The sequence below is a fragment of the Lucilia cuprina genome, chromosome 2 (genome assembly GCF_022045245.1).
Source record: "Lucilia cuprina isolate Lc7/37 chromosome 2, ASM2204524v1, whole genome shotgun sequence".
NCBI lineage: Eukaryota > Metazoa > Arthropoda > Insecta > Diptera > Calliphoridae > Lucilia > Lucilia cuprina.
Window position 1 is genome coordinate 16,955,919 of NC_060950.1, and position 20,833 is coordinate 16,976,751.

General features: G+C 30.0%; 3 protein-coding genes across 8 annotated transcripts in view; all 3 read right to left on the reverse strand.

Annotated features, from left to right (window-relative positions):
- Positions 1–17,318, reverse strand: part of LOC111682254 — an 81,828-nt gene extending 64,510 nt beyond the window's left edge. Inside the window, exons 1-4 of one of the 6 annotated variants that reach the window (XM_046945144.1) lie at positions 16,997–17,318; positions 15,249–15,666; positions 14,482–14,573; positions 1,876–10,512 (exon numbers count right to left, since the gene is read on the reverse strand). In XM_046945144.1, the coding sequence (XP_046801100.1) occupies positions 5,475–7,853 (2,379 nt within the window). In that variant the 5' untranslated portion in view covers positions 7,854–10,512; positions 14,482–14,573; positions 15,249–15,666; positions 16,997–17,318 and the 3' untranslated portion in view covers positions 1,876–5,474. Of the gene's footprint in view, positions 1–1,875; positions 10,513–10,714; positions 11,365–14,481; positions 14,764–15,248; positions 15,667–16,996 lie in introns of those variants that run through there. The other 5 variants (XM_046945146.1, XM_046945142.1, XM_046945145.1 and 2 more) reach the window with 5 other exon arrangements.
- On the reverse strand, positions 1,502–3,633 carry LOC124418529. The gene has a single exon (XM_046945150.1). It carries the CDS (start codon positions 3,631–3,633, stop codon positions 2,545–2,547), a length of 1,089 nt encoding a protein of 362 aa, XP_046801106.1. The 3' UTR covers positions 1,502–2,544.
- Positions 1,876–5,387, reverse strand: LOC124418530. Its single transcript, XM_046945151.1, has one exon. It carries the CDS (start codon positions 5,385–5,387, stop codon positions 4,266–4,268), a length of 1,122 nt encoding a protein of 373 aa, XP_046801107.1. The 3' UTR covers positions 1,876–4,265.
- Positions 17,319–20,833: the final 3,515 nt, after the last annotated feature.

A 20,833-nucleotide genomic window follows, 5' to 3' on the forward strand; every position in this document is an offset into this window, starting at 1 on the left:
AAAACCTTTAGGAAAGTATCTTCTGTTGAGTCTTTTATAAAAAAGTGTTCAGTATGTATGGCCCGGATTAAGTGAGGACCCATAAAAGGGGACTTTTTCGTTGTTCAAAAGGTACTTTTTGCAATTTCTACAATATTGAACCTAGAAACATGTAATTAAGTATGTATGGCCCGGATTAAGTGAGGACCCATACAAGGGGACTTTTTGGTACTTTTTCGTTTTTCAAAAGGTACCTTTTGCAATTTCTACAATATTGAACCTAGAAACATGTAATTAAGTATGTATGGCCCGGATTAAGTGAGGACCCATACAAGGGGACTTTTTGGTACTTTTTCGTTTTTCAAAAGGTACTTTTTGCAATTTCTACAATATTGAACCTAGAAACATGTAATTAAGTATGTATGGCCCGGATTAAGTGAGGACCCATAAAAGGGGACTTTTTGGTACTTTTTCGTTCTTCAAAAGGTACTTTTTGCAATTTCTACAATATTGAACCTAGAAACATGTAATTAAGTATGTATGGCCCGGATTATGTGAGGACCCATACAAGGGGACTTTTTGGTACTTTTTCGTTTTTCAAAAGGTACTTTTTGCAATTTCTACGATATTAAACCTAGAAACATGTAATTATGTATGTATGGCCCGGATTAAGTAAGGATCCAAAAGGTACTTTTTGCAATTTCTACGATATTAAACCTAGAAACATGTAATTAAGTATGTATGGCCAGGATTAAGTGAGGACCCATGAAAGGGTACTTTTTGGTACTTTTTCGTTCTTCAAAAGGTACTTTTTGAAATTTCTATAATATTGAACCTAGAAACATGTTATTAAGTTCGTATATCCCGGATTAAGTGAGAACCAGTAAAAGGGGATTTCTTGGTACTTTTTCGTTCTTCAAAAGGTACTTTTTACAATTTCTACAATATTGAACCTAGGAACATGTAATTAAGTTTGTATGACCCGGATTAACTGAGGACCCATAGATGGGGACTTTTTGGTACTTTTTCGTTCTTCAAAAGGTACAAAAGGCTTTAAACACATCATGGTGAAGGGTATATAAGATTCGGCACAGCCGAATATAGAACTCTTACTTGTTTCTATATAAAAGTATCTTTTAAAAGTTCATCTATAGAAAAAGTGTTTTCTTGGAACCTTTTTCTGCGTTATATTCTTTCCTATAAAATAGTTTCTTCATGAAAATGTTTTCTTTAGTAAAGTTTGCTCTTAAAATTTTTCTATAGAAAATTTTCTTCTTTAAAATATAAAATTTTTAAAGCATACCTGAACAAGACTGCTCTATTATATTGGTGCGTTCGGGGAGCTGGTGCTATTAGGATCTAATAGGGGATAGATGGTTGTTATAGTGGACTGTATATCGAATGGATGTAACACGTTACTCCGTTTTAATAGATGGATCTTGCTTAAAGGCTTTATAATTCCTCTCAAAAAAGGAAATATAAAGGAATTAGACGTTTGGGTAGAAAATAAAAAGGGTTAGAGTTTGGCTTTTTATAGGTTCAATATATTTTCGGCTCACCGTTAACAATTTAGCTTATCTTAAGTAAGTGCTTAAGAGTAAATTTGAAGTTTATACAAAACTGTTTAAGCGAAAAGTTAACTACTGAACTTAGAGACAACTTGTTAAGTTGGTAGCAGACTAAAAAGTAAAAATTACAATATTCATTTTCCTATAATAAGACTTCAGTAAGACACAAAAGATTTGCAAGTCTCGATTTTAGGCATTATTTTATAATTTATAATTCACAATAGTTTTCTGTTAACGTTAGTTTATAAATAGTCGCTATATCAGCTTATAATGTCATGACATTGGATATAGATACAATTCATGGTAAAAGATTTAAGTAAAGATAGAATTCAATATAAAGAAATACGTAGTTATATTATTACATAAATAATATAAATGTTTGGTTTAAAATAATTGATTTTAAACATGCCGGCCATCTCGGAGTTGTGCACTCTTGGTGCCGGGTTGTACGCAAAGAACTTGCGCCAGGGATCGGATGGCCTCAGAAATTATTTGATGATTTGGAGTCAACGATGAATTTGAAACTCCGGCTGGCTGAATGTTGTTGGTTATGGTTTGTCTGTTGGTTTTACGTTCACTTTTTCTATACTCATGGCTGATTCGGACACGCAGGTCATTTTGTCTACCACCAAAAGGATGAAGAAGCGTGTGGTGGAGATGGTCACATTTGCGACAAGTAGCTAAAGATGTGCATGATCTGAGTTGATGGCTTCTAGCAAGACAATTTTTACAGTACCGGTATCGGTGTACCACTCTATTCCTCTCCGTGATACTCATTTTTAAGAATCGGCGACAAAACCTGAGAGCGTGGAACTGTCTGCACACCTTGCATTGGTGAATTTCGGGGTTCCGCCTGGATGGATTTGACCTAAAGACAATAAAATGAGAGAGAAAGAGAAAAACAAAAGGAAAAAAGTGTATGATTAGTTGATGATAATCATGAGAGTGAGCAAATGAAGTTGTTAATTGGTGACAAACGATAAATGATAAGTAGGAATTAGTTTGTAAGGGCATCATTTTCTTTGAGAAATGGCAAATAACATAGCTTTACAATGGGACGAGTTATAACTCCATTGACGATTTTTACATCAGCTACTCTAACGTTGTCATCAGAACCTTTGTAAGTATTTAATATACGCCCTAATCTCCATTCGGATGGAGGGAGTAAATCGTCGATGACTACAACTAGGTCGCCGGGTTTGAGATTAGATGAAGGATTCTTCCATTTGTACCTTTTGTGTAGAGCCTTCAAGTAGTCTTCCTTCCATCTTAGGAAAAATTGATGGTGAAGAGCTTTTAGTTGTTCCCATCTTTTAACTAGGGCTATTTGTTCGGTCATAGGTTCTGGGAACGCCATTATGGGTTTTCCAGTTAGAAAATGTCCTGGAGTCAGGGCTGTCAGATCTGATGGATCTTCTGACATTGCTGAGATTGGACGAGAGTTAAGTATTCCTTCTATACGTGCGAGAAGGGTGGAAAATTCTTCGAAATTAAATTTGTGGGCTCCTGCTGTGCGTTTGAAGTGAAATTTGAAACTTTTTACTGCGGCCTCCCAAAGGCCCCCCATATGAGGCGCATGTGGTGGGATAAAACTCCATTCGAAGCCTTGAGTAATATATTTTTGAGAAATATCCTCAGCTGCTGAGTTTATAAACGATGCAAATTCTCTGCTTAGTTCCCTACTAGCACCGAGAAAATTGCGACCGTTATCGGACACTATCCTGCGAGGGAGCCCCCGCCTCCCAATAAAGCGAGCGAATGCCGCGCGAAAAGCTGGAGTTGACAAGTCTGAGCACGCCTCGAGGTGTATGGCTTTTGTGCTAAAGCAAACAAAGACGGAGACATATCCTTTTATGCAGGAAGCATTTCGTAATTTCGATGTTTTGAGATCGAAAGGCCCAGCGAAATCAATCCCGGTAGTTTGGAATGGTACTGAGAGATTGCATCTATCAGGGGGTAGTGGAGCCATTATTTGTTTACAATTTTTTTGTCTGAATATTATGCAAATCTTACAGTGACGAATAATTTTCTTTATTCTCAGTTTGAGACGGGAAATATAGAATTCTGTCTGAACCATTCTGCACATGTGGTTGCATTCTGCGTGCGCTAATGTCGTATGTAAATGGTTTAAATATAATTGGCAGAGTCGGGAGTTGCCTGGTAATATTACAGGAAAGCGTTCGTTATAAGGTAATGATGATTGCGATAAACGACCATTTACTCGGAGAATTTTATTTGAGTCGAGAAATGGATTTAAAGTTTTGAGAGAACTTTTTTCGTGGATTGGTTGTGAATTAGATAATAATGTATATTCCGATTCATAAAAAGATTTTTGAGCTAGGATAATGAGTTTATTTTTAACCGCTGTAACTTCGGAGTGGGTTAGATTGAGAGAATCGAGATTTTGATGTGGTCTATTTATAGATAGACATTTATTAATGAATCGAAAAGCGTAGCATAAAACTCGTAAAGCTCGGTGATAAGAAGAAAAATTTTCCAATATATCAATAATTTGAACTGGGATAATGGATGTAGCTAACGAGTGCTGTGACGTTGGGATATCTACTCTAGATGGCCATGAAGACTGAGGGTTAACCAGCCAAGAAGGTCCATGCCACCATAACGGGTTAATTACTAAATCTTGCGGCCTACAACCACGTGTACCCAAATCGGCAGGGTTGTCATGAGTGGGAACATGACGCCATATAGCTTTTGGTACTAATTGGTGGATCTGAGATATACGGTTGGCAACATATGTTTCCCATGTCGTTGGGGTTTAGATAGCCAACTTAACACTATAGTTGAGTCAGTCCACAATATGAGTTCGGATTCATTTAAGTTGAGAAATTTTAGCACATGATTGACTAATTTGGCTAACAAAAGAGCTCCGTTAAGTTCAAGCCGAGGTAAACAAACAGTTTGTAGAGGAGCTACTTTACTTTTCGCTACTAATAAATTAGAGTATGAGACATTACTTTTAGTTTGACATCTTATATAAACAGCGGCACAATATGCTTGTTTTGAGGCATCTGAGAACCCATGTATATGTATGATGTCAAGGGGTGCGAATTGTATCCACCGTGGGATAACAATGTTTTCAATATAGGGCAGATCGGAGATAAGATTGTTCCATAATTCGAGCGATTCGGAACTGACGTTTTGGTCCCAATCTAGACCTTCTAGCCACAGTTGCTGCATAAGCATTTTGGCTCTGATAACTATCGGGTTTATCCACCCAGCAGGGTCGAACAATTTGGCTACTGCAGAGAGTATAGCGCGTTTTGTAACGTTGGATGATTGGGGAATTGGAAAAAATGAGTAGGAGAATGAATCAGTGAGGGCATTCCACTTGATTCCTAATGTTTTTGTTGTGCTTGTTTCTTGAAAGCGAAGGAATTCTGAATCATAGAGATCTTCAGAAGCAATATTAGTGAGCAATTCGGAAGTATTAGCGGTAATTTTCTTTAATGGAAATCCCGCTGATTGTAGAGTGAGAATTAATTCAGTTTGAGCGTTTAATGCTTCTTCAATTGTGTGACCTCCCGACAATATGTCATCAACATACGTCTCATTTCGTAAAATGGAAGCCGCTCTGGGAAACTTTGCTTCTGAATCTGTAGCTAATTGAAGTAGTGTACGGATTGCTAAAAATGGAGCGCAATTTACTCCAAATGTAACAGTTTTGAGCTGATAGTCTTTAAAAGGGGCAGAGTGCTCTTCTTGAAACAGAATTCTTTGGAAAGATCTATCTTCTGGGTGTACCAATATCTGGCGATACATTTTTTGAATGTCGCCACTGAAAACGTAACGATATGTACGCCAATTAAGAATTACATTCATGAGGTCTTGCTGCAGGGTTGGACCAGTATAAAGAACGTCATTCACAGAATATCCTGATTTTGTTTTTCGTGACGCATTAAAAACTACTCAAACCTTGGTTGTTTTGTGCTCAGGACGAACTACTGCATGGTGTGGCAAGTAGAAGGAAAAATATTTGTCATCGATACACACTTCACGAAATGTGGTTTTTTCCATGTGTTGAAGAGATAAATATTCGTTCAAAACAGCGTTGTATTGGGTTTGGAGTTCAGGGTCTTTCGATAACGATATTTTCATACGGGAATATTGACCAAGAGCTAGTATTCGAGACGTGCTGAGAAATAAAGAACATGGGAATTCTTTTTTGAAAGGTAAACGAACGACATATCTACCGTCCTGTTGCCGCGTTGTCGTGTTCTTGTAAAATGTTTCGCAATACTGGTCCTCTTCGGATATAAGTTTAGGGGATAGCAATTCCTCCTGTTCCCAGAACTTTCGCAGGAGATTATTTAGAATAGAGGTTTCAGAGGGAACTATAGACGTTGTGAAAGACTGAATTGGCCGTCCTTTAATTGGTCCACTGAGAACCCATCCAAATATTGTGTTATAAGCAGATACGTGACCACATATATTTTTCTTGATTCCATCAATATTTATGAAACGCTCTGAATCATTCCCGAGAATGAGGTCAATCTGAGAAGATTGATTGAATGTTGGGTCAGCTAAATCGAGATTTTCCGTTTTAAACTTGGGAAATTCAAATGACACTGAGGGAATGTGGTTTGTGACTTTTGGTAATATGATAGCACTGATTGAGACTTTAATGTTTGATTTTTGGGCAAAAAGAACAAGATCGCATTCTTTAGTCGCAGTTTGCACTTGACCTCCAATACCAATTACATCAACATGGGATTTTCGGGTTGGGAGCAGAAGTCTATTTCTGACTTTTTCTGATAAAAATGTTCTTTGAGATCCTGAATCAATCAGGGCTCTCACTTTGAAAAGCTCTCCCATATGTAGAATATGAACTAGTGCTGTTCTGAGCAATATGAACTCACTATTAACTGAAATATTAGCTTGAACTTGAGTTCTTGAATTCTGTGCTTGTTCCGATGTGGAAGGGGAATCGTTTTGCGAAATAGCTATCTGTTTGACATTTGTTGAGGTGCCTTGGTTACGACTATCAGATACATATCTTGGAGGATTAGAGGAAATAGGCTGAATCTCAGAATTGTTGGGTTTTGCTAGATGAAGAGAGGTGTGATGATTTGATTTACATATGAAGCACGTATTCTTGCTAGGACATTTTGCTTTTAAGTGATTTGGAGAAAGACAATTTGTGCAAATTTTGTTGGCTGAAACGAAATCTATTCTTTGCTGTATAGTGAATCTTTTGAATTTTTTACATGTTCTTAGATTATGGACTTCGTTACAAAGTTTACATGAAGTGTTAAGTTTCTCTTGTGAAGAGTAAGATTGGATTGTAGATTGAGAAAAATCTGGTAAACTTAGACGCTCTTTAGTAATTTTCATATTAGAAATTCTTTCGACTGCTTCGTATCTGTCGATTAGGAATTCCTCTAATTGCGACCATTTTAATAATTCACGATGGGACTTAAGCGATTGTTCCCATAGAGCGAGAGTCTCATTAGGAAGTTTGGAGCAAACTAGATGAACTATGAAAAAATCACAATTTTCTGTGTTTACATTTAGAGTATGAAGGGTTTGAAGAACGTCAGCGACAGTTGAATGGATTTTCTGAAGTGTCTTACTATCTTCAGAGGTGGCTATGGGGATGTTAAAAAGGATTTGGAGTTGATGATCTACTAAAACTCTTTTGTTTTCATAACGAGCTTTGAGTGCATTCCAAGCGAGATCAAAGCTGTCATCGCAAAGTGGGTAGCGTTTTACAATTGCGCCTGCCTCATTTCTGGTTTTATTTCGCAAATGAAACAATTTAACCACAGGTGGACAATTTGTGCCGTTTATATAGATCGCTGTGAACATGTCACGAAACGATGGCCAATTTTCATAACTTCCTGCAAAAACTTCAGTGTCGCAAGGCGGAAGTTTGATATTTACACTTGAGTTTTGAGGTGGGTAAGCTTGAAGTGGTAAGCTCATTCGAGACGTAATGTTATGAGAAGTGGGAGTTATTCTATTGATCTTTAGCATGTCCATTATATTAGATCGACATGTGTGAAAAGTTTCAGAGCATGCATTAAAATTGACTTTAGCACTATCTTTTAAATCTTTGCTTGCAGTGGATATTGGTGCGAGCATGAGTCTCTCATACGAGATTTCCAATTTTGTCCATCTATTTTCCAAGTCTTCTAGTTTTGTTTCAAGCATAGAATCTGTTTGATCTTGAATTTCACTATTACTGAAGTTGGAGCAAAATGACAGAAGGTGATCACTGTCAAACATAAATTTATCTTGGATTAAAGATTGGGTGTGGTCTACAGTGTCTAAATTTGGATTGGACATGGTTTCAACTTACGAGATTTTAGAAGGGAAGTATATATGTATTTTAGATATGAGTTTTGAGTTAAAATTTTAATCTTAAATATTTCCTATTCTCCTGTTCAAATTTTAATTTGATTTGGGTATTCTGATTCCCTAAGAGTATCAGTGCGAAATTATTCAATAATTTTATCACGAAATTAATAGCGGACTTATTTATTGAGAAAATGCAATAAAGAAACTGCAGTTTTAATTTCCTTTATTAGAACCTTAGTAGTTCCTATCTTTAGAATGTTCTTTTTCTCCTTTTTTTCGGAAACTGGAGTATTCAGAAATTCTATTAAAATATTACAGTTTTCTTTTGTAGAAAATATTAGAATTTTCAGTGTAGAAAATGTTAGAATTTTCAATGTAGAAAATTTTGGATTTTAAAAATGTTATAAAAACATTAGCATTTTCTGTTGTAGAAAATGCTAGAATTTTCAGTGTAGAAAATGTTAGAATTTTCAGTGTAGAAAATGTTAGAATTTTCAATGTAGAAAATGTTGGATTTTAAAATGTTATAAAAACATTAGCATTTTCTGTTGAAAATTTTAGACTTTAGGAATGTTATAAAACCATTAACATTTTCTGTTGTACTTTGAAAATGTTCGAATTTTCAAATGTAGAAAATGTTAGACTAGAAACCGAGATTTTATGGAAATTTATTCAGGAATTAAGAATTTCGTTACGACAATACATATACCGAATTAAATAAAAATTAAATTTGAGAAAAGGGGGATTTATCCTTTGGGTTATGTTTTAAATTTCGATACTAATTTTTTTTAATTATTGTACTGAATGATGTTTGATCAGACTGTTATCTTCATCATTTGTAATATAGTGCAAATGCAAAGAACTATTTTTCACAACTAGGATCTTTCTTTCAAAATTAGTAAATTTTTGCCATTTAAATGTGTTTGATTAGGTTAAGAAATGTAGATTGTGTTACCATATACGAAACTTAATGAACTTATGGTCGAAATTGTATCGATTTTCCTTTCTTTTGACATGAGATTTAAATTTAATATTTGTGCGAATATGACAATACAATGACCATGTTTATTTTCTTTTTGTTTTTTGTGTTTTTCAAATGTTTGTATATTTTTTACAAAATTAAAAAATAAATTTTAAAAACTTTATGAATTTTTTAGGATTAAATTTAAACTTTTTGTTTGTTCGCTTGTTTTTTTTTCCTAAATGCACTTAAAATTTTTAGTTCGAATTAATTTCTGATGATTCCGAAATTTGAGAATTTTGAATTAATTGTTTGTATAATATTTTAAAAACAAATAAATTTAGAGCAACTGCAATAAACTTGTATGCATTTGTTTTAAACCGCTTTACACTTTATTAAACGCTGCAACTTTTCACTGAATTTGAAAAACACAAACTATTATTTACTTTAAATTCGATTTTAACATAAGAAGGATTTGTTCACCAATTAACATGAGAAAATAATAATATTTGGCATAATATATTTATGTAACAAATTTTATGTACTACCTTAACCTTATGTTCCATTTTTGTTCAAACAGATCAACTTGTTCGATGTTTGATCGAGCGCAAAGTTACGGACTGAGCTTAAAGATTCTCTCGTACGCGTTTGACCGCGAGCTTTAAGAGTGAAAGGTTGTAGTTGAAAGTTGGGTTTCTTTATTTCTTTTAAATCGAACTTTCTGTTGACAAACTTAACAATGAGCTTTTTCGTTGGTTATCTTTTCTTATTAATTTTAACACTGACTGAGAAATAGAGAGATATATAAAGAATTTCACCACGATTTTTTTATGTATACCACTTTTTTGTTTGCTCCTTTTTTTTTCTCTTCGTATGATTTTCACAAATGCAGAAATTAAGGAAAGACAAATGAAACCAAGAAATGATAATAAAAAATTACAAAAGTTGATGAACTTGAAAAAAATGTTTTTACAAAGTATTAACGGACACTATAACGGACTTTTCTAACTGTTTTTTATGATTCTTTTTTTTTTAATTTTTGGTGTACAGATTTTTTTAATTTTTAGATTTTTTTTTTTCGTAAATTTGACAATGATAATATTCCGACGTGGTTGTTGTAATTCAAGCTATTTTCTCAATTTTCTTGTTTTACCGAGAAAATTTTTTTTTAGCAAACCACCGTTTTTTCGCTTTTTGTATTATTTTTTTGTTTTTTAAGATTTTTCCATAAATTTGACACAGTTTTATCACGATTTTTAGAATTTTTTTTTTAAGAGTTTTTTTTTCGACTTTATGGATTCTACGTAGTTTTTTTCCTTATACTTTGTTGGTAGTTTTTTTTTTTTTAAATTTCCTTACTTCGATTTCATACGTACGCTTTGATCGCCCGAAAGAAACTGAATACATTAAAATATATAAATGTACTTTACCTCATTCTGTTATGGTAGGAGTGCTATTTCCAGCGATGTTAGAACTTCAAAGTTTTAATTATGTTAGAATGGAAAAATTTATGTAGACTTCTTGACTCTCTGGTTGTTTGTTTTTTGGACTCTCAGCGGTTCGATTGAACAATCAGATTCCAATGAACAGGGAGATATTTACTTCTGATACTCGACGGTTCGAGTGGACCATGAACAAGACTGCTCTATTATATTGGTGCGTTCGGGGAGCTGGTGCTATTAGGATCTAATAGGGGATAGATGGTTGTTATAGTGGACTGTATATCGAATGGATGTAACACGCTACTCCGTTTTAATAGATGGATCTTGCTTAAAGGCTTTATAATTCCTCTCAAAAAAAAGGAAATATAAAGGAATTAGACGTTTGGGTAGAAAATAAAAAGGGTTAGAGTTTGGCTTTTTATAGGTTCAATATATTTTCGGCTCACCGTTAACAATTTAGCTTATCTTAAGTAAGTGCTTAAGAGTAAATTTGAAGTTTATACAAAACTGTTTAAGCGAAAAGTTAACTACTGAACTTAGAGACAACTTGTTAAGTTGGTAGCAGACTAAAAAGTAAAAATTACAATATTCATTTTCCTATAATAAGACTTCAGTAAGACACAAAAGATTTGCAAGTCTCGATTTTAGGCATTATTTTATAATTTATAATTCACAATAGTTTTCTGTTAACGTTAGTTTATAAATAGTCGCTATATCAGCTTATAATGTCATGACATTGGATATAGATACAATTCATGGTAAAAGATTTAAGTAAAGATAGAATTCAATATAAAGAAATACGTAGTTATATTATTACATAAATAATATAAATGTTTGGTTTAAAATAATTGATTTTAAACATACCTTTTTAATTAGTTCCAATTACTGCAGGGTTTTTTCTTTCGTTAGTGTTTATTGTCAGATGAAACAAAGTTGCGAAATACTAAGTTTGTTTGTTAAGTTTTTTTGTTGTTTTTTTTCTACATTTTTGCCTAAACTACAGTGTGCTCAAAAAGTGAAGCATAGAAGTGTTATCGAATTAAATTTAAAGTAAAACTGTTTCAGAGCATTTCAGTTAAATATTTTCAAATTTAAAAAGAAAATTGATTTCTAGTAAAAATTTCTAAATGTGTTCTTTTACATTTACTTTTTTAAAAATAAGTTTCGACGAGTTTTTTAACTAAGCAGTTTAAAGGATAACATTTTAATAAAGAAGTGTTTAAAGAATTTAAAAGTTAAGAATTTGTTTTAATTAAAAAATCTAGTAGAAATTTTAAAGAACTATTTTAGAATTTCAGAAATATATATTTTTTTTTATAAGATTTAGACAAAATGCAATAGAGAAGTTTCGAGTTTTTTTATAGAAAGTATATTTCGTCAAAAATAAGTTTTCGAATAATTTTCTTTACATATATTTCATAAGAATGAAAACTTTAAACAGTTTTTTATCATTTTTTTATAGAAAGATTTCGCCGATCTTCTTTCAGAGATTTAAAAAAAAATCGACAATTGCTTTTGATAAAAAGGTGATAGGAAAATTTTCGACGAGTTTTCAAAAAAAAAAAACATGTACATTTTTTTAAATAAAAGTAATCCTAGCATTGTTAATAACTACTTATGATAAATTTTGAAATAGAGAAATTTTCGACGAGGTTTTTTATGTTCGAGAAATGTTCAATAATTTAAAAAAAACGTTTTTTTTTTCTAATAATATATTATTAAACTTAAATATAAATAGAACAAAATTTTTCGACGAGTTTATGTTTTTCTGGACTTCTTTCATAGTTTTAAAGTTTTAAACAAAAACATTTTGTCGACCATATTTTTACACACAGATTTTTCGACAAAATATTTAAATTAAATTTTCGACCAGTTTTTTCTTTATAAAAAAACTTTGTTATTGTTTCTGAAAAAATAAGTATTTTTTATCAGTTTACTTTTAAAAAAAATTTAAGGATCAAAATTCAAGTCAATTTCGAAAAATAAATTTTCAAGTTGTTTTTAATAACTTTCGTTTTTTTTTTTAAATATTTTTCTTAAAAAAAATTTCGACAAGTTTTTTTTTTAATTTGTGATTCTATTTCTATCTATTTTTTGATAATATGAGATAATTATTTTTTTAAAAAATACATTTTCGACAAGTTTTTTATAAAAATTTTTGAAAAATTTATTGAAAAATTAAAAAAATACAAATTTTTACGAATTTTTTTTTGAATTTTTGATACTTTTTAAATATTTCATAAATTTTTAAAATTTTTGTGAAAATAATTTTTTCGACGAGTTTTTTATTTTTGATTCTACTGCAAGGTGTACTAACACTTTTTTTAAATGTTTTTTTTTTATAATGTTAGAGGAGTTTTTTTAACAATAAATTTTTGACGAGTTTTTTATATTCAAATAATAAATATTTTAAAAATAATTTTTCAACGAATTATTTTTTTCTAAAAAAATATTTTTTCAATTTTTTTTCCAAAAATAATTTTTTGACGAGATTTTTATTTTTTTTTGTAAAAATAATTTTTCGACGAGTTTTTTATAAAAATTTGGTGACAAATTTATAGAAATAAAAAAATATTTTTTTGGGGAAATAATTTTTCGACGAGATTTTTAATTTTTTTTTTTAATTTTTAAGTATTTCAACATCATTTTTCCTATTTTTTTAGGGAAATAATTTTTCGACGAGATTTTTAAATTTTGTTATTCTATTTCAAGATGTCTGTCGGTAAGAATGCAAAATGTTTCAATTCTTTTATAATGTTAGAGATGTTTTTTATAAAAATAAAATTGTCGACAAGTTGTTTATAAAAAATTTTGCGTCAAGTTTTCTTTTTGAGAAAATAATTTTTGACAAGTTTTTTTCTTATGTTTATTTAATAAAAAAATTCGACAAGTTGTTTTACATTTTTGACTCCTTCTTAAAATGATTCTCTGTAAGTTGAAAAAATTTGTAAAAATATTTTATTTATACAAAAAATTCGACGAGTTTTTTTTTAAGTTTTTGGCAAGTTTATAACAGACTTTTGTTTTACAAATTGGTATAAATTTTTTTAAATAAAATTTTGGCGAGTTCTTTTATAAAAATTTGTGTCTAATTTATAGAAATAATATAAAAAATATTTTTTGACGTTTCCTTTTTTAATTTTTAAGTCTTTTAATATTAAAACATCTTTTTTCTTTATTTTTTAGGAAAATAATTTTTTGACGAGTTTTTTTTTTAATTTTCTATTCTATTTCAAGATGTCTGTCGGTAAGTATGCAATATGTTTTAAACTGTTTTGATTTTTTATAATGTAAGAAATATTTTTTATAAAAATAAATTTTCGACAAGTTGTTTATACAAAAATTTTGCGACAAATTTAAAAAAAAAATGCCAAAAATATTTTTCGTTTTAAGAAAATAATTTTTGATAAGATTTTTATGTTTATTTATAAAAAAGATTTCGACGAGTTTATTTTTCGACGAGTTTTCTTACATTTTTGTGAATATTTTTAGATGTTTGTCTGTAAGTTTGCAAAATGTGTAAAAATATTTTATTTATATAAAATAAATTCGACGAGTCTTTGTAAGAAATATTTTTTTATAAAAATAAATTTTCGACAAGTTGTTTATACAAAAATTTTGCGACAAATTTAAAAAAAAAATGCCAAAAATATTTTTCGTTTTAAGAAAATAATTTTTGATAAGATTTTTATGTTTATTTATAAAAAAGATTTCGACGAGTTTATTTTTCGACGAGTTTTCTTACATTTTTGTGAATATTTTTAGATGTTTGTCTGTAAGTTTGCAAAATGTGTAAAAATATTTTATTTATATAAAATAAATTCGACGAGTCTTTTTAAGTTTTTGGCGAGTTTGTTGCAGACTATTTTTCAAGGAATTTATTCAAATTTAAGAAAAAATTATGCTAAAAATGTTTTTCGTTTTAAAACCCAATTTTTTGTGTTTATTTATATCAAAGATGTCGACGTGTTTATTTTTCGACGAGTTTTCTTACATTTTTGTGAATTTTCAAGATGCTTGTCTGTAAGTTGGCAAAAATTGTTAAAAATGTTTTATTTATAAAAAAAATTCGACGAGTTATTTTAAGTTTTTGGCGAGTTTGTTGCAGACTATTTTTTAAGAAATTTATATAAATTTTTTTAATTTTTACATTAAAAGCATTTTTTCAACAAAATTTATTAAATTTAATAAAAATGTTTATCTTGACACTTACCTGACTTATATTTCAGTAATTCATGATTTTGTTGAAATTTTTCAACTAAAACTTTTTAAACTTGCGAATTTTTAAATTAACTTCAAATTTCACTTGTTAAAAAAAATAATAAAAAAAATTTTTAACGACACTGTAGCTGTAGCTGGAGTTATGGGGCGGTAAATTTGAAAAATAACAAAACTCTTAAGGTAAAATAAACAATAATAGTTAAAATAAATAAACAATAAAAAATAAACTTTAAAAAATATTTAATGAATATTTCATTTTAAACAAAAATATAGTTAGAATTAAACATATTTTGTAAATATTTACAATATTTTTAAAAAAATTGAAAAAAACAAGTGTTTTATAATAGAAAAAAATCCAACTGTTGCTTGTTTAAAATTTATAATTTTCTTTAAAACATCTCGAAACACAGTTCATAGTCCTTGGTTTTATTTAAAAATGTTTTTTTTTTTGTTTTAAGATTTCGTATCTCAATAGAACAAAAATAAAAATAAAAAATAAATTAATGTATAAAATTGCAAAATAAATATATTTTATCTATTTTTAAATGTTCACGTAAAACCGTTTGTTTTTATTTGACGAAAATAGAATTGAATTGAAATGAATTTTGTTATTGTATATGAAAATGCGTTAATTTGCATAGAAATCTGCTGTTGTTGTTATTGTTGTTGCTGCTGTTGTCTTCTTATATTATTTTTTTTGTCTCTTTACTTTGATCGTCAATAATAACAACAACCACAATAAACGAGGGTACAAATTACCGTTATAGTAGTTGCGCCATGCTTTTTTTTGTTATCGTATATATTATGCTTCCTCTTCTTCTCTCACTAACCGCTACTACTATGCGTCTACACTACAAACGAAAATAATCAAAACAGAGACAAATATTTATCGTACACTACTGCCAACCGAGCAGTTACGGCCTCATCGCTTTTAACTGCACAGCTAACGTCGCTGACTGAAGGTCATTATACAGTGTTGTGTTTTTTTGTTCTTTTTTCATGTTTTTTTGCGCATTGTTTTGTTATTGAATTGAAATGAATAAAAAAAATATATAAATAAATAAAACTTACTCTCACACGCACTAGTATTTTTACTCTCAGCCGAGTTGTAGAAATCAACATCATCATCGTCGTAGTAGTAGTAGTTCTACGATGTTCTTGTTGTTGTTGACGTCGTCTTAGAATAAAATGACAAATAAACTATATACGAACGATAACGATGATGTTGTTGCTGTTTTGCAATATATACCAGAGTTGGAAAATAGTGTACTGTATGTACGATTTTCAGTGTAAATTTTTGTCTTGCATACAGTCTATAGTCTAGTCTATAGTCTAGTCTATAGTCTAGTCTATAGTCTAGTCTATAGTCTAGTCTATAGTCTAGTCTATAGTCTAGTCAATAGTCTAGTCTATAGTCTAGTCTATAGTCTAGTCTATAGTCTAGTCTATAGTCTAGTCTATAGTCTAGTCTATAGTCTAGTCTATAGTCTAGTCTATAGTCTAGTCTATAGTCTAGTCTATAGTCTAGCCTATAGTCTAGTCTATAGTATAGTCTATAGTATAGTTTATAGTCTAGTCTATAGTCTAGTCCATAGTCCAGTCTACAGTCTAGTCTATAGTCTAGTCTATATTCTAGTCTATAGTCTAGTCTATAGTCTAGTCTATAGTCTAGTCTATAGTCTAGTCTATTGTCTATAGTCTTGCCTAGTCTATAGTGTAGTTTTTAGTATAGTCTAGTGTACACTCTATAGTTTAGTATATACTCTAATCTATGGTGTATTATATAGTCTAGTCTATAATCTATTATTTAGTATTGTCTATAGTCTAGTCTGCGCTTAGCTGGTCTAGTCAATAGTTTAGTCCAATATTAAAAAAAGATAAAGTCATTGCTATATCATAATTTTAATTTTCCATGTCTGAACATACATACATATATATGAACATACCGACATAGTTAGTTAGTTTTTAATACGCTCTTTGATTCGTTTCAATTCGTGGCTTCGTTCTCTTCTTTATAAGATTCCTAAGGTATTTCTCATTATTGTAGTTGGCTTGACAAGTAAACAAAAGTAAACAAGTCACATTTTATTGTGTTGTTGTTGTGGCTGTTGCTGTTAAGCTTAATACGCCTGGGTGTACATACATATATATGAACGTATGTAAAATGTGCACACTTATACGTACCTATGTACGTGAGTTTACGCTTGTTTTCTTTTTCGCGACTATTACTCACAATATGCACATTTTTTTCTCCTGTCGTATTGTAATTATTGTAAATTTTATTAATGTTGTTTTTGTCTTGCCTACACTTAAAATTTTTCTTACTCACTACACTCATTACTTCTCACTCTACTTTCTACTCATCACAAGCAGCCAAACAAATAAGCAAACCAACAAACTCACTTTGGTATTTCTGTTTATGTCAAGTTAAAAACAAAATAACGCGAATAACAAAATAAACAACAACAACACAAGAGTATTATTGTATGCACTCTCCTTACACTCACATTTTTATCAAGTAGTGTAGTTCTTTTCATACTGTTGGTGAGTCAAAATCAACAACAGCAGCAGCAGCAGCAAGTACAACACCAAAAACAAAAAGCATGGAATTCGCACCCGACCAAACAACAGACCGCCGTCTATTATGCACTGATACGCAAGAACTGTAAAGAATTTCAATACAATGCGAATAATAAAACAAAAACAACAACAACATTAAAAACAAAAGAAATTCACGAAATTAAAAATACTACTACGTCGTCAACGCAATACGAATCAAACAAAACAATAATACCGCATACACAATCATACACAGCCATTCACACAGATACAATATCCATACCTAAGACTCATTCAGATACACAAACTCTAGAACGATCTTAGTGGAACAGAGGAACTAATTGGAGGCGAATGCTTATTAGTTGTATTTTTATTTTTTGTTTTTAAATAGATTTTTGGAAAAATAAAATTCAAACTACGCTATAGACTAGACTAGAGACTAGACTATAGACTAGACTATAGACTAGACTATAGACTAGACTATAGACTAGGCTATAGACTAGACTATAGTCTAGACTATAGACTAGACTATAGACTAGACTATAGACTAGACTATAGACTAGACTATAGACTAGACTATAGACTAGACTATAGACTAGACTATAGACTAGACTATAAACTAGTATTATTTCTTCATTACTTTTTTTTAGACTATATTTTATTTTATCCTGGTTTGTACTTCATATTCATAATTATAGACGTGTGTTGTGCAAGAATTGTATATACCAATATCGGGAACAGGATCACATGGAAAACATTTCATTGTTATATCGATTTAATAGTGCAATATAATGGAAGAAGTGATGCCACATTTTTGTTTTAATTTTAACTTATTAAAAACAAATTTCAGCCCACTGTCACTTAAGGAAAGCTGCAGAAAAAACTATAAGTTGAAAAAACCGTTGACAATTGCGTTTAAATTTGCAAAATAACACAACAGATTGTTTTTATCCATTTTTTGGTTGGTTGGTGGGGTACTTTTGGGATACTACAGGGAATTTGTTGTTGTTTGTTATTTGTATGTACTACTTGTAGTTTATTTTCTGTATGTTTTTGTCTTATTTTGTTCATTTCTTTCCAAAACATAAAAAGAAAGGTGAAGCCTCATAAGGAGGGGAGAAGAAGGTAGAACTGGGTTTGCAATGCAAATACATATTGGGAAAGAGAGTTGGGTAACCAACTTTCTTAAGAATATAAAAAACACACAAAAAACAAAACTAGACTGAAATAAACAACAACAGAACTGAAAAAACAAATATTGTATGTTAATGAAGGCTGCTGGGGTGTGCGTGAATGTGTGTTTGAAAGTGAGTGTGAGTTTGAGTTTGAGCTGTGCTGTTGTTTCATCTTATTGCTGGTGCTGCTTATTCTTTTTTTATATTTCTTTTTTGCAATTGACGTACGAACATGGCGTTTTACAGTGTTTGTTTTTTTTGATGTTTCTGTTGTTGTTTTATTTTATTATGCGAGTACATATTTTGTTTTTTACAGTTAAAGGTTGCCATTACTAACTGTTAATCATAATGATGATGATGATGTTGTTGTTGACGTAGTTTTTGATGTTGATGTTTTGATGTAGTTATTATTATTGTTGTTGATGTTGCTACCACTACTAAATAAGGCTGAATTGTTGTGCTGTAGTTGTCGTCGTTGTTGTTTAATCTAAGAGAAGAAACTGTAAAGAATTCTATGATGTTTTTGTTTTTGCATTTTTATTATTTGTTTTGTTTCGTTTGAAATATTTGGTTTTGAGGTTTTTTCTTGTTGTTTTTTTATTTTTTCAAAGGAGTCCAGTCCTTATTTTGTTTTCTTTTTTTGTTATTTAAAGTGTAAATTAATAAGAATTATGATTTTTTTTGTTAATTTAAATAATGTTGTTGGGCTTGTACTAATTTATTATGTTAATTAAAAACAATATAAAAAAGCAAAACAAAAACATTAATTTACTTCAATGCTTATTCAGTTTACTTTTTTTAATATTTTATTTATTGTTTAATAAACATCAATAATAAAATAAACAAAACAAAAAAATGCTAAATATCATTGAACTTAATTAGTAAATAAAAAAATAACAAAATTCATATGTAAGAAAGTAGATACGGTCTGGTCGAATAAAAAATATGCTACTAAGCTTTCAAACTGGAACTAGACCAGATCTAGAACTGAACTAGAACTGAACTAGAACTGAACTAGAACTGAACTAGAACTGAACTAGAACTGAACTAGAACTGAACTAGAACTGAACTAGAACTGAACTAGAACTGAACTAGAACTGAACTAGAAATGAACTAGAAATGAACTAGAACTGAACTAGAACTGAACTTGAACTATCAACTAGAACTAAACTAAATTAGAATTGATGAGAGTAAAATTATATGTTTATTTCTAAAAATATATATAAAAACCGGAAATTTTTTATCTTCTCCGCAAAAACTCATGTTAAGTTGTCTCTAAACCAAAACACATCTAAATATCTGACTAGAGTTCCAAGTAAAAGTTACATTGAATTACAAGTTTGAAAGGAAAAAAAGTAATGTTAACAAATGACATTAATATAAAATGTAAATACAAAGTTTATAAAATGTTAAATTAATAACATATTAACCTTAAACAATTGTAATAAATTGTTAATAAATAAACATGTTTATGGCAATATCAAGAGAAACAGTAGCAAACTAGTCCACCTAATGCACGATTTTATAAATTTGCACGATTTTATAAATGTTTTTTTTTACATAATTAACACATGTTTTACAATTAAACAACTAATTATTTGAATTAATTTTTGCTTCTAAATAAATTAACATTCTTAAAAATAACTAAACATAAACAGCCAAACATTTACAAAAAATACAACTGGCATACTGTAAGTTGTCAAATAGAAATGCTTCCGCTTCCTTATACCACACAACAGTGCAACAATGTAGGCAGAAAAAACAAACAAACACACAAAATAAATTGCGGTATAATTTGCTCAGCACATTCATTTTGATATTCTAGAAAATACAATTTCAAGAGATTTAAACCAAAGAGAATTAAATAGTCATCCACCTCAGAAGAGAACTATAAAACTCTTTGTTTGTTTGTTTGTTTTGGCATTTCCGTTAGATAAAGATGGCGATATTTGATTGTTTATTTGTTTGATTGTGTTTGACTTAAAAAAAAGTAAAAAATATTGTATCTGATGATGTTGACGTTTGTTTAACAAACTCGTGATACGTTAGAATAAATCGTGTGATTAAACATTAACATTTCAAATGCGAAAAACACATTGCTGAGTAAAAGACAAGATAAATTAGTTTGCTTTTTTATTCAAAATATATTTAACAAAAGATCATTGTTTGCTCTCTTTTGTGAGTGTTTTTTTTTTTTTTTTTGATTTGTGTGTATTTTGACAAATAAGTGTTTGGTTATTTTTAGCAAGACATCAATTTAAAATTAAAAATTTGTATAAAATTAAAAATGTAATATGTATAAATTAATTTTAAAAATAAATAACAGAATTATATTTAAAACAATTTGATTTGTTACTAAAAAACCAAAAAAATATCATAATTTTGAGTTTAATTGAAAAAATGTACAACTGGGTCGCAGGTACATGTGAGTTTGGATAAGAGTTAGAAAATTAGTATACTTCTAGTTCAGTTCTAGTTCAGTTGTAGTTGTAGTTTTAGTTCAGTTCAGTTCTAGTTCAGTTTTTGTTCATTTCTAGTTCAGTTCTAGTTCAGTTCTAGTTCAGTTCTAGTTCAGTTCTAGTTCAGTTCTAGTTCAGTTCTAGTTCAGTT

Bases quoted from the DNA above. Each gene is read 5' to 3' on its own strand.
- LOC124418529 (XM_046945150.1), bottom strand. From the start codon at position 3,633: ATGTGCAGAATGGTTCAGACAGAATTCTATATTTCCCGTCTCAAACTG.
- LOC124418530 (XM_046945151.1), bottom strand. From the start codon at position 5,387: ATGAATGTAATTCTTAATTGGCGTACATATCGTTACGTTTTCAGTGGC.